The sequence below is a fragment of the Saprolegnia diclina genome, assembly GCF_000281045.1.
Source record: "Saprolegnia diclina VS20 unplaced genomic scaffold supercont1.68, whole genome shotgun sequence".
NCBI classification, from domain to species: Eukaryota; Oomycota; class Saprolegniomycetes; order Saprolegniales; family Saprolegniaceae; genus Saprolegnia; species Saprolegnia diclina.
In genome coordinates, this window is record NW_008246135.1 from 113,571 (window position 1) to 124,956 (window position 11,386).

The 11,386-nt window shown below is 60.2% G+C and overlaps 6 protein-coding genes across 6 annotated transcripts; 4 read left to right on the top strand and 2 right to left on the bottom strand.

Moving 5' to 3' along the window:
- Positions 1-547: 547 nt before the first annotated feature.
- On the bottom strand, positions 548-2,702 carry SDRG_14157 (hypothetical protein). Its single transcript, XM_008620266.1, has 3 exons — positions 2,300-2,702; positions 1,260-2,243; positions 548-1,214 (listed from the first exon to the last, which is right to left on the bottom strand). The coding sequence occupies exons 1-3, from the start codon at positions 2,648-2,650 to the stop codon at positions 687-689; spliced, it is 1,863 nt and encodes a 620-aa protein (XP_008618488.1). The 5' UTR covers positions 2,651-2,702; the 3' UTR covers positions 548-686.
- Positions 2,703-3,235: 533 nt separating this feature from the next.
- SDRG_14158 (hypothetical protein) lies at positions 3,236-3,912 on the top strand. Its single transcript, XM_008620267.1, has one exon. The coding sequence runs from the start codon at positions 3,317-3,319 to the stop codon at positions 3,869-3,871; it is 555 nt and encodes a 184-aa protein (XP_008618489.1). The 5' UTR covers positions 3,236-3,316; the 3' UTR covers positions 3,872-3,912.
- A 421-nt stretch (positions 3,913-4,333) lies between these two features.
- Positions 4,334-6,943, top strand: SDRG_14159 (hypothetical protein; the record flags this gene model as incomplete). Its single annotated transcript, XM_008620268.1, has 1 exon — positions 4,334-6,943. One exon carries the CDS (start codon positions 4,334-4,336, stop codon positions 6,941-6,943), a length of 2,610 nt encoding a protein of 869 aa, XP_008618490.1.
- Positions 6,944-6,949: 6 nt separating this feature from the next.
- Positions 6,950-8,371, bottom strand: SDRG_14160 (hypothetical protein). Its single transcript, XM_008620269.1, has one exon. The coding sequence runs from the start codon at positions 8,338-8,340 to the stop codon at positions 7,174-7,176; it is 1,167 nt and encodes a 388-aa protein (XP_008618491.1). The 5' UTR covers positions 8,341-8,371; the 3' UTR covers positions 6,950-7,173.
- A 571-nt stretch (positions 8,372-8,942) lies between these two features.
- On the top strand, positions 8,943-9,852 carry SDRG_14161 (hypothetical protein). Its single transcript, XM_008620270.1, has 3 exons — positions 8,943-9,458; positions 9,512-9,608; positions 9,661-9,852. Exons 1-3 carry the CDS (start codon positions 9,010-9,012, stop codon positions 9,781-9,783), a joined length of 669 nt encoding a protein of 222 aa, XP_008618492.1. The 5' UTR covers positions 8,943-9,009; the 3' UTR covers positions 9,784-9,852.
- A 283-nt stretch (positions 9,853-10,135) lies between these two features.
- Positions 10,136-10,890, top strand: SDRG_14162 (hypothetical protein). The gene is made up of 2 exons (XM_008620271.1): positions 10,136-10,369; positions 10,416-10,890. Exons 1-2 carry the CDS (start codon positions 10,162-10,164, stop codon positions 10,814-10,816), a joined length of 609 nt encoding a protein of 202 aa, XP_008618493.1. The 5' UTR covers positions 10,136-10,161; the 3' UTR covers positions 10,817-10,890.
- Positions 10,891-11,386: the final 496 nt, after the last annotated feature.

The following is an 11,386-nucleotide window of genomic DNA, read 5'->3' on the forward strand; positions in this document are numbered from 1 at the left end:
CCAAGACGCTTCATCTCTCCCTTGCTATAGGCTCTGCAATGCAGCAGCTGTTCTCAAGCGTCTGAACGCTCTGGATTGAGCGCTGGTCCGAGCTGTAATTGTACACCTTGTCGTCCTTGAAGAAGACGACCGCAAGCGCTTCAAAGAACGGAGCGATCGCCTTGCACTGAGCAGTCGGCGGAAAACACTCGTGAACCCGTCGCGGGTTTGATGGTCGTGAGCTGCGTCAACGGTGGTCAGCGCAATGATGCCCCGGTCACCGTCTCAATTCTGAACATCAAATTTTGAGATTCAGCAACCATCAGTCGCATCGATTTGCAGCGGTGCTCCATGGTCTCCACATTCGTCTCCTTCGCAGGCTCTTTCCAGACAGGTGTCAGCGATGGAAAGTACACTATCAAATGCTGTCGCGCCGACCTGGTGGCTTGGTCGGCAAGTGGTCGAGGTGGCCATCACGACGGCTACGACAGTCTAGTCGCTGATTCCTTCGCAGTGCCCATGAACCTTGCCTCCATACAAACACATTTGCGTGCTGTTTGGTTGGACCGTGGTTGTCTCTAGAATTCGGACAACCACAGAAATTTGCAGCTTATAATTGAGTAATTTTAGCCCAGCCCTTCATTCTTCGACTACTACGTACATGATTGCTAGTCAAAATATACGAATCGCAAGGGTGTTGGATGCTCCTAGAGCTTATAGTCGCCAGCGCAGAGTTTGGCGTACACCGCATCGGTGACGCGCGTGACACTCTGCGTTCGCTCCAAAACAAACACGGCGTCGGTCGCCTTTTGGGGGTTGAAGCCGTCGATCGCGAGCTCGTACGTCTGGTACTTGTGCGTCGTCGTTGTCGGCAGCGGACGGGTCGTGACGCGGACAAAGCGCGGCCACTTGAACGGGGCCACCTTCATCACCTCGAGCTGCGCGTACAACGTGGTCACGCACGTCTCTGCGTCGTCCTCGGGGGCGATCCGGATGAGCGCCATGCCGGCCTTGCCGTCCACTTGGGGCACGTTGACGCCGTAGACGACAGCTTCGCGCACCGAAGCGACCGCATTTATCGCGACTGCGACCTCGGTCGAGCTCACGTTCTCGCCCTTCCAGCGAAACGTGTCGCCGATGCGCTCGACAAAGTAGACAAAGCCGTCCTCGTCGACCTCGAGCAAATCGCCCGACCGAAAGTACGCGTCGCCTGGCTTGAAGACGTTGCGCAGAATCTATGACACTATTGTCCACCATATCGAAACATAGAAATAGTGTACCTTGGCCTCGGTGGCGGCAGCGTCCGAGTAGCCATCGAAGCGCCGGAGCACGTGCGAGTTGTCAATGAGCGCAAGGAGCTCACCGGGTTCGTGGTGGCCGACGGGGATACAGCGACCGCGCGCATTTCGCAGGACCGACTGCGTCTTTGGGTCGTAGCGAACAATCTTGAGCGGGTAGAGGCGCTTGACGAGCGGCGAGAGGCAGCCAACGGCGCCGACGCGACCTTCTGTGTTGATCAAACCGCCGTTGCTCTCGGTCGCTGTGTAAAACTCGATGATCTTGGGTACGTGGAACCGCTCTTGGAAGGCGACCCAGACGTCCTTGCGCAGCCCGTTGCCGATCGCGAGGCGCACAGTATGAGCCACGTCGGCTGCCTGCGGTGGCGTCTGGCAGAGAAACCGGCAGGTCTCGCCAATGTACTGAATGACCGTCGCCTTCCAGTGCACGCAGTCGGGCCAAAACTGGGACGCCGAAAACTTGGGCTTGATGAGCTGGACCGCCCCAGTATGCAGCGCGAGGCAAAAGGCCAACAGCGCCGAACCATGGTAGAGTGGCAGCGCCGTGTAGATGCGGTCGGTCGCCGTCACGGAGCAGTAGCGCATGTAGAGGTACCCGGCGCCGTACCAGCGCAAGTGATTCATTTTAGCGGCTTTGGGCAAGCCCGTCGTACCACTGGTGAAGATGTGCACGAGCGTGTCGGTGAGCTGGACGCGGTCACGGTAGCTCTCCTCGAGCGGCGACGACGACGCATCTGCGTACGCCAGCACCGGCGCGTCATCATGTGACGGCGTCTTGTCGTCCAAGCACAAACATGGGATGCTGGCACGCACGTCGTGCGGTAGCGCGAGGTAAATGTGCGCGGTGGCCGCTGTGCAGACGACGTGCGTGGCGTGGCACACGTCCAGCGCGTGCACGAGGTGGTCGCCCTGGATCGACGGGTTGAGGAGCGCCGAGGTCACGCCTATCTTGGCCATCGCAATGATCTACCCACCGACGATAGAAGTGAAGTCAAGACCGTATTCGCTGAAGGAGGAATTACGAGCAAGGGAAAGAGCACGCCGTTCGGAAGTAGGAGCGCGGCCGTGGCTTGCTGCTGCAACCCGACGTCGTGGCTTGCGCGGGCGATTTGGTTCGTCACTGCATCAAACTCGCGGTACGAGTAGACTTTAGTCGGCCGCACTTCTTCTGGCAGCGTCGGCGATGGCGATGGCAGCTCGACCTCGACGAGCGGCATGTCGAGCCGCTGGTCGACGGCGGTAGCCCAAAAGTCGATAAACGTCCAACCGCCCGGGCGGTTCTTCTTGGCGATCGCGTTGCCGTGCGAGGCCACGTCGATGAGCACGCGGAGGAAGCGCAGGTCCCGGAGGAAGCCGCTCCAGACCTTGCCCATGCTCGTCGACTTGGTGTGGCAGCGGGTTGTGTCCAGCGTCTGAACCCTACCACCGTTGTTGTCCGTGATTGGTTGATATAGACCAATCGCCAACGAGTATATCTTTGGCGAAAGGTCACAGCGAGGGTCGTCGACTCCTCTCGACGCGACAAGGGAGTCGAGGTAGACGAACATGCGAGGGCCCCATCTAGACCCTAAATACGAGATGATAAATGTATTCGCGTGGCGAATACTGGGCCTCTCGGCGTCTTCGCACCTGTTTGACGTGTACCGACACCGCACTGCATCGATCAATCTCACATGTGCAACGCGTAAAACTAAATGGCCAAGTTGTCGCCATTCATGGAGCTATCTGGTCTGGTTTCTGCAGTTGCCTTCGTCCCCACAGAGACTCTAGCCCACACGTAGTGCTGTCGACGTCGCGTAGCCACCACACAAAAGTCCATGAGCCGCTGTACGGAATCGCTCGCTGGTATAATAGGCTGCACCAGTCGTGCACCCATGTACTCTGGCAGGCACCTCGCCACGTCACCGACTTGGAACAATTTGAGGTAGTCGCCTCAATAAGATGAGGCAAGTACCGTCCTCGACTGTAGCTTCGAAAATCGAACCGACTCCCGCTTCAAGCTGCAGCATCACACGCACTTTCCAAGTACCCACCATACGATGTATCTCGGCCATGCGTCTGCGTACATGGCGCTGGCCTTCTGGATTGCGTCGTCGGCGGCGTCGTCCGTCGTCCGCCTCACCAGTGCCACGTTCGACGCGGTGACGCAGCTCCAGTCGCCCGAGACGGACTGGTTCATTGCCTTCCACGCACCCAACTGCCAGTACTACAAAGCACTTGAGCCGACGCTCAGCGCTGTCGCCAAGGCTTTGCCCAAGCAACTGCGCGTTGGCGCGGTGGACGGCCGTCAAAACGCCGATCTCAAAGACCGCTTCTATGTGCGGCGAACGCCGACCGTGTACTTCTTCCACAATGGACGCATGTACCCGTTCAAGGGGCCGCAGACCGTCGAGTACATGACCGAGTACGCCAGCGGCCGCTTCCGCGAGATTGACCGCGCGAACCTCAACTTCAAACGCTACCAGCCCGTGCCGCCGCCGGTCCGACAACAGACGACTCTCGATGACGTCAATGCAACGTCGGCCGCGGACTCGTCGGCGACGTCGACGACCCATCACTTGGCGGCAACTAGCAACATGAAGAGTGATTTGTAACGAGAATATGGTCAATTTGTCTATCTATAGTCGTGGACGGGTAGCCGTTGTGACGTCCAACGCTTCATCGTAGGCGGTGGCAGTAGACAAGTGTAAAGGTGCGTCAAGAACGGAGACTCGGGCCGTACCACAGTATAGAGAGCTTCGCCTGAGTCTGCCGAGGCGACCATTGCCGCGTGCCCCTGCATGCTCACACACAAACGCACGGGTGCTGTCGATAGCTGCTTCGCAGTCCGTCCGCGCGGCCACCGCACGCACGGTTTCCCAGTGGTTGGTGACATGTACGACAGTATCGGCATCACGCTTGGCAGGTGCTGCTGGTACCCGTGGGCTAGCATAGAGGGCTTCTGGCGGCGCTGGCACACTCGTGGCGACCTTCGACACATATCTTCTACATTTCAAAAGATCGAAGCCATTAACCGGACATTTCGATGAATTTTCCGGATGGATCCAACCACCACCATGCAACTCAGTTTTCATTTCTCATTGCCTCGCACCGTGAGTCGAATGAACAAGGTACTGGCCGCGCTCCTCGCGGTCTCGATCGCGCTTCTCTCGCTCGTCGTCGCCGCCGACGACGCCAGCAACGTCATCCAGCTCACTGGCGACAACTTTAACGAGCTCACGCAGCTCGAATCCGGCGATCGCGGCGACTGGCTCATCAAGTTTTACGCGCCGTGGTGCGGCCACTGCAAGCGCCTCGCGCCCATCTTTGAAGAGCTCGCTATCGAGGTCGCGGGTCAAACCTCGATTGCCGAGATCGACGTCGAGGCGCACACGGACATCAAGGAGCAGTTTGGCGTCACGGGCTACCCGACATTGCTCTTCTTCAAGCACGGCAAGATGTACAGCTTCAAGGGCGAGCGCACGGTCGCGGGCTTCAAGACGTTCCTCGAAACGGGGTACGAGGCCATGGACGCCAAGCCCGTGCCCAAGAAGCGCGACCCGAACGCGCCGTCGTTCGTCGAGGCGCTGACAGCCGACACGTTTGACGCCAACGTGCTCGCGCCTGGCAGCAACGGCTGGCTCGTCAAGTTCTACGCGCCGTGGTGCGGCCACTGCAAGCAGCTCGCGCCGACGTACGACGCTCTCTCGCAGGACCTGAACGGCCAAGTGCACATTGCCAAGGTCGACGTCACCGAGCACGAAGCACTTGGCGAGCGTTTTGGCATCCAGGGGTTCCCGACACTCGTCTTCTTCAAGGACGGCAAAATGTACGAGTACGCGGGTACGCGCAGCCTCGACGCCCTCACGACATTTGTCACGAGTGGGTACCTCGAGCAGAGTGGCGACCCGATTCCGATGGCGGACGGCGGTATCTCGGAAGAGGACTCGGCGGTCGTCAAGCTCACGACCGCCACCTTTGACGAGCTCGTATTGGCGCCGAGTAGCGGCGGGTGGTTCATCAAGTTTATGGCGCCGTGGTGCGGCCACTGCAAGAAGATGGCGCGGACGTGGGAAAAGCTCGCGCTGTCGCTCCAGGACAACGCCGACGTGCACATTGCCAAGGTCGACGCGACCGACGACGTCGACCTCAAGCTGCGCTTCCAAGTCAACGGGTACCCGACCGTGCTCTTTGTCAAGGACAACCAGATGTATGCGTACGACGGCGCGCGCACGCTCGAAGCGCTCGAGGCGTTTGCGACCGGCGGCTACACCGAGAAGGAGGCATCCGACATCCCGACGTCGCCGCTCGTCGACCTCAGCGACGACACGTTTGATGCGGTCACGCGCGTGCACGAGCCCGACGCCGACGCGTGGCTGGTGCAGTTCCACGCGCACTGGTGCGGCCACTGCAAGGAGATGATGGGCGCGATGCTGCAAACAGCGCTGACGCTCAAGGACCACGGCAACGTCCACGTCGCCCGCGTCGACGCCGACAAGAACGCCAAGCTCGGCATGCGCTTCGCCATCACGGGCTACCCGACGCTCGTGCTCATCCGCGACGGCCGCGTCTACGAGTTTGACGGCGTCCGCGACCCGAAGCTCATGACGGCGTTTGCGCTGACCGACTATGCGACCAAAGAGTCGCGCCCGCTGCCGCCCATCGCTGGGACACCAAGTGCGAAGAAGGCCGTGAGCGAGATCGACGAAGCGGCGCTTGCTCATGTGCACAAGCTCACGACCGACGACGTGCGCGGGGCCAAGCTACCGCGCCTGGTCATGTTCCATGCGCCGTGGTGCGGCCACTGCAACAAGCTGCTCCCGACCTTTGGCAAGGTGGCGACGGCGCTTCAGGCCAAGCACGTCCTCGCCGGCTCGATCGATGGCACCAACGTGGCCAACCGCCCGCTCCTACAAGCCTTTAGCATCGCGTCATACCCGACCGTCCTGATGCTCCACGATACGTCGTACACGCTCTTTGAGGGCGAGCGCAGCATGGACGCGCTCGTAGCATTTGCCGACGGCGGCTACAAGACAGCGACCAACACCAAGGACATGCCGGTGATTCCCACGGCGACCAAGGAGGTCAAGGAAGACGCACCGACCGAGATGGCCAAGAACGTGCACGTGGCCGAGTGGACGACCACGATCTTCGACACGGTGCTGCAAGGACCGGCCAACGTCTCGTCCGAGCTCTTCGTCCTCGAGTTCTACGCGCAGTGGTGCGGCCCGTGCCGGGCGTTTGCAGCTGCGTACGAAGCCATTGCGCAAGAGCTCAAGACGTCGGCGCCCAACGTGGTCGTCGCCCGCATCGACGGCGCGCTCGAGGACGAGCTGCGCACGCGCCTCAACGTCCAGAGCTACCCGAGCGTGCTGTTGGTCGACAAGACCAAGCGACTCGTGTACGCCTTCCCGGGCAAGGAGCGAACCAAGGACGCGGTCCTCGACTTTGTCAAGGGCGGGTACAAGGAGACGACGCCGACCGCGCTCCCGCACCCGCCGTCGGCGCTGCATGCGATGGGCCACGCCGTCTCGCTCTTTGTATCGGAGCTGCTCGCTCTCCGCTTCGAGATGATCGCGGCTGTCTTGGTGCTCGGTGGCGGTCTTGGCTACACCGTCGCCGTCCTGCGGTCGCCCAAGAAGCTCCCAAAAGGTCTCAAGCCGCTGAAAGCCAAGAAGAACGAGTGATGTGACGCACAGAGGACTGCATACGCTTGCTGCACGGTAGCATCTGCATCAATAAAGCTTGCATTTAGTGTCGAGATGGACGGGTGGATACACTTGTTGTCTGCTTGGTGCACAGGTTGTCGACGAGGTGTACATCTCGGTCTCGACCGCTCCACAGAAGGCATCGTAGGGCATCGGCATAGCCAGCACATGGGTGTCCTTGGTCAAGGTCGACTCGAAAATGGACGCAGTTACAACGCCTGGAGCTGCGCCATGAGCGCTTCGACCGACGTCTCGGGCGCCACTCGAACGCACTCGCTTGGTGTCGCGTCGTCCACAGCAGTTGCCTCGTACGCAAAGCTCAGCCCCAAAGGCGTCGGTATCGGCGCCTCGAGACTCGTGTCGGTGCTGCCATCGCACACTTGGATGCCCCAGTCGTTGGTGTCGTGCACCACCGCATCAAGCGTCACGACGTCGGCGATGGACGGGGACCACGGACCGTGCGTGGCTTGCTGGCGGCGGCAGTCGGCGCTCGCACACTCGGGGTTGGGCCGCAGAAGGTCCATCGGGAAGAAATCGCGCAGCGCGCTGTAGCCGAGGTAGTACGAGACGCTGCCAAAGCGCAGGAGGAGCTTGAGCGCGTTCTGAACGAGAAGCGCGGCGATGAGCCCCATCGTCGTTGGGAGCGAAGCGGCGCAGACGCCGTCGCGCTTGAGCGTCGACTCGGGCACGCCGGACGCGACGATGAGGGGCGGTAGGCACTCGAAACACGCGGTGCGCCCGGGCAGGAGCGTCTGGATGTGGCCCGAGACCGCGTCTTCCGAGACGCCGCTCTCCATCCACGTCATATCGAGCTCGTTGCAGGCTTGGTTGATCGACATGCGAGCCGCGTAGTTGTCGACGCAGCTCAAGACGAGGTCGACGCGCCCGCCATGGAGGCCACCGTGCGTGATGCGATGAAGGAGGCGCTCAAAGTTGGCGGTTGTCGTAATGTCCATCGTGTGCTCTTCAAAGGCCACGTCCGGGTTGATCGCCGATAGCGTCTGCACGGACGCGGCCGTCTTGGTCATGCCCGCTTGGTGCGGCCGGAAGAAGAGGCGGTTCATGTTGGCGAGCTCCACGTGATCGTAGTCGTAGAGCAAGAGCTTCCCGATGCCGCAGCGCGTTAGCATCTCGGCGGCGACAGATCCGACGCCGCCGAGACCGACGATGAGCACCGAGAGCGACCGGATCGACTCGTAGTCGGCGACGACGCCCATGCGCTGGAGCGCCATGAGCCGGCTGTAGGGATTCGAGTCGATGACCTCGCTGCTCATGTGCTCTACCTTGGGCCGAGCGCCATGCTTCTCTGCCTCGAGCTCGCGGATGTGGGCTTCGAGGACCGCGATGCGCGCCTGCAGCGCGTCGACGTCGGCCATGTGGCACTCGGATCGCAATGCCTAATTAGGGATTTGATCTTTCTTTGTTTTCGGCACCGCAGCCCATCTTGGCGAAGTTATCCGGATCAAAATTCACCAGCGGGCATTTATAGCAAAACGACTGGTAGAAGCGCGCATCAAGGGACTTCTCCGTTCGAGTGATAGATAGGAACTGCTGGACATCGACCATTCACACCTCATTTTCGCGCCAAGAACGATCAAAGCCGAGCTGCGATGACAACGACAGCGCGGGGCGATACCGTCTGTCTGCAGTGATCAGGTGAGCCTGCTCGCCCGAGAATGGCTGATTTCCAAGCTCCAAGCAGATCTATTTGGACGCTACCTGTGAGCGTACGCGCGTAGGGATGACTGTTTAGGGCTTGTGTTGACGACCAATCCTCGTATCTTATTGTACGTGGAACCCAACGGAGCTTGAAGCGGCAGCTGCGTGTCCGGCAGTCTTGGCCATCGAGCCCTTCGTGGCGATTCGGCGCGAAATGCAGCAATTTGAGCCTCCACTAAGGACGGCTACCGATTGCAGTCAAGGAGTTGCCCATCAAGCTCTACTGTCGCCGCCACGCAACTTGGAATTTGTATGCTCTCGGTATCCGGCGCCGCCTGTCTTGGCGAAACCAGCTTTTTTTCCCAGTCATTTCCCAACCCTCAACCATGTCGACTGAAGCGAGTCCCCCGCCAGCCTTGGCCATCGCGACGCCTGCGCCGGTGCCGATGGCCGTGGCGGTCGCCGTGCCATCGTCGCCAGCATCGTCCTCGACTGCGTCGTCGCCCGTCGCCGGCGAAGGCGCGGCGCTGCTCCCGGGCAAGAAGGTCAAGATTTCGGCGAAAGAAAAGTTCAAGCGCCTCGAGATCCGCCGCGTGAACGGCTACCTCCGCATCGTCAACCTCGTGCTCGGCGCGCTCATGCTGTGGTACAGCGGCAACCTCCTGTACACGACGACGACGTACAAGGGCATGCTCGACGCGCTCTTCCTCATCGCGCAGGCCGCGCTCCTCGTGCTCTTTGAGCTCCGCGACAACTTTCCCAACGTCGCGCAGGGCATGCACGACTTCCTCGGCTTTATGTTTACAGCGTATGGCCGCTCGACGCTCTTTCTCGTGTACGATCCAATGATGATGACGATGAACCATGGACGCTCATGCGTGTGGATAGGATGGGCACGTGGGCGCCGACCCAGGACTCAACGGGCATAGTCTTGGGCATTGCGTTTTGCATCCTCGGCCTCATCAACTTCACCTTCATCCTCGCGGTACGCTCGCCATCCCATGCTGCTGCGGATGGCTCATGCATCCTATGCGTAGCACCCGAGCTACAAGCAAGCGATGGCCGATGCGTCGGGCTCGCAGGTCACGGCCGTCGTTGTCGTCAGCGAAGCGCCCAAGCCCGCGTACGGTGCCACGGACGCCCCCGAGAAGGCTGTCTAAGACGCTATCATTTCTATATGGTTCTTCTAATGCATGCGTCTTGCCGCTTTGCAGTGGTGGCGTTGGCGGCGGCATGTAGCCTCCTGGAGGCGCAGGGAGCGACGTTGGTGAGCGGTGACCCGGCCATGTGAGCCTCGTTGGGCGAAGAGCCCGTGAGCCTCGTCCTCGCTTCGTCCACCGCCACTCTTCCAGCAACGGCCACTTCGAAACGAAGGTCGAACAAGTGGCGTGTTTTTAGCGCATCTATTTTATTCCGTCGATTTAAAGATGACTTGATAAATGTATGGAATGCGCAGCAATGAATTGTCTGTCTTTTCTGTCGCTGGCACGCTGGATCTCAATTCCAAATTGGAGCTGAGAGCCGCAGATCGCTGTGCCATGAGCTTCCGCGCTGTCGTCGCTGTGTTGAGCCTGCTCGTGGCCTTGGCCCACGCGTCCCATGTGGTCGAACTCACGAGCGACTCGTTCGAGCACCTTACGCAGGCGGCCACGGGCGCGACGACGGGCGACTGGCTCGTCGAGTTTTACGCACCATGGTGTGGCCACTGCAAGCACTTGGCACCAGTCTACGAAGACGTGGCCAATGGTACGACATCCTTGATCGCGTGATCCTGGGCTAATGTCAATTGTAGAGCTGCACGGTACCGTCAACGTGGCGAAGGTGGATGTGACGGCGAACGCGGCTTTGGGCCAGCGCTTTGACATCAAGGGCTTTCCGACGATCCTTCTCTTCCACAAGGGCTCCATGTACGAGTATGGCTCGAACGAGCGCACGAAGGAGGCTCTGGTTGCATACGCCTCGGGCGGCTTTGCATCGGGCTTGAAGAAGCCGGTGCCCACCGTGCCGACGCTCATGGACGAGGCGACCAAGCACGCGCACATCATTGTGAAGGACCTCAAGACGCTGCTGGGCACGAAGAAGAATGCGATCATTGCGACTTTTGCCTTTGGTCTTGCGATCGGCCTCGCGCTCGGCTGCTTCTGCAACTGCTTTTCGAGTAGCCGCGAGTCGCCCAAGCAAAAGCGCGCGTAGTGCCATGTTTGCCCTAAGTTAGCCTAGTGATTCCTCTCGAGCATACTACATATAGGTCCCGTCGTGTCTTATCCTTTGTCAGCTCTCAGGCGGCCATCGACGCGGGTGGGCCTCACCTGTCCACGCCTCGTCATCCGGAAGATCGTCGTAAATGCCGGTCTTTTTCCGGAGCCATATGTTTCAAACCCATGTGTTTAAAACACGTTGCAGTTGGGATTAGTCGACACACGGTTGGAAATGGAGCGGCCACGGTTTGGCCGCCACGGTTCGGCAGCCGATCGTCGTACGGTTATCTTGTTCGTAGCGCCGAACGAATGCGCATGCGCTTCGCCACGTCACGACATGGCTTGCCCCGGATGCGTCAGTTGCTGGGCGTATCAGCCTATGAAACACCGTCTCGCTTGTGCGTCAGTGGCGCCACCACGGAGCCCCTCTCGACCTCTCAACAAAGAGGCCAACGCAACGGCGCCTCATACTCTCTACTTGGATTTGCTAGACGCTGCGTTCTCAGAGCGCGTGCATACAAGCCACGAGCGACGCTCCTGCAGCTCAAGTTGCCGCAACCCACCC

Coding starts and splice junctions, on each gene's coding strand:
- SDRG_14157 (XM_008620266.1), bottom strand. CDS start 2,650: ATGGGCAAGGTCTGGAGCGGCTTCCTCCGGGACCTGCGCTTCCTCCGC. Junction 2,244..2,299: donor GCGTGCTCTTTCCCTTGCTC/GTAATTCCTCCT, acceptor GTCGGTGGGTAG/ATCATTGCGATGGCCAAGAT. Junction 1,215..1,259: donor CTGCCGCCACCGAGGCCAAG/GTACACTATTTC, acceptor ATAGTGTCATAG/ATTCTGCGCAACGTCTTCAA.
- SDRG_14160 (XM_008620269.1), bottom strand. CDS start 8,340: ATGGCCGACGTCGACGCGCTGCAGGCGCGCATCGCGGTCCTCGAAGCC.
- SDRG_14161 (XM_008620270.1), top strand. CDS start 9,010: ATGTCGACTGAAGCGAGTCCCCCGCCAGCCTTGGCCATCGCGACGCCT. Junction 9,459..9,511: donor CGCTCGACGCTCTTTCTCGT/GTACGATCCAAT, acceptor GCGTGTGGATAG/GATGGGCACGTGGGCGCCGA. Junction 9,609..9,660: donor ACTTCACCTTCATCCTCGCG/GTACGCTCGCCA, acceptor TCCTATGCGTAG/CACCCGAGCTACAAGCAAGC.
- SDRG_14158 (XM_008620267.1), top strand. CDS start 3,317: ATGTATCTCGGCCATGCGTCTGCGTACATGGCGCTGGCCTTCTGGATT.
- SDRG_14162 (XM_008620271.1), top strand. CDS start 10,162: ATGAGCTTCCGCGCTGTCGTCGCTGTGTTGAGCCTGCTCGTGGCCTTG. Junction 10,370..10,415: donor CTACGAAGACGTGGCCAATG/GTACGACATCCT, acceptor TGTCAATTGTAG/AGCTGCACGGTACCGTCAAC.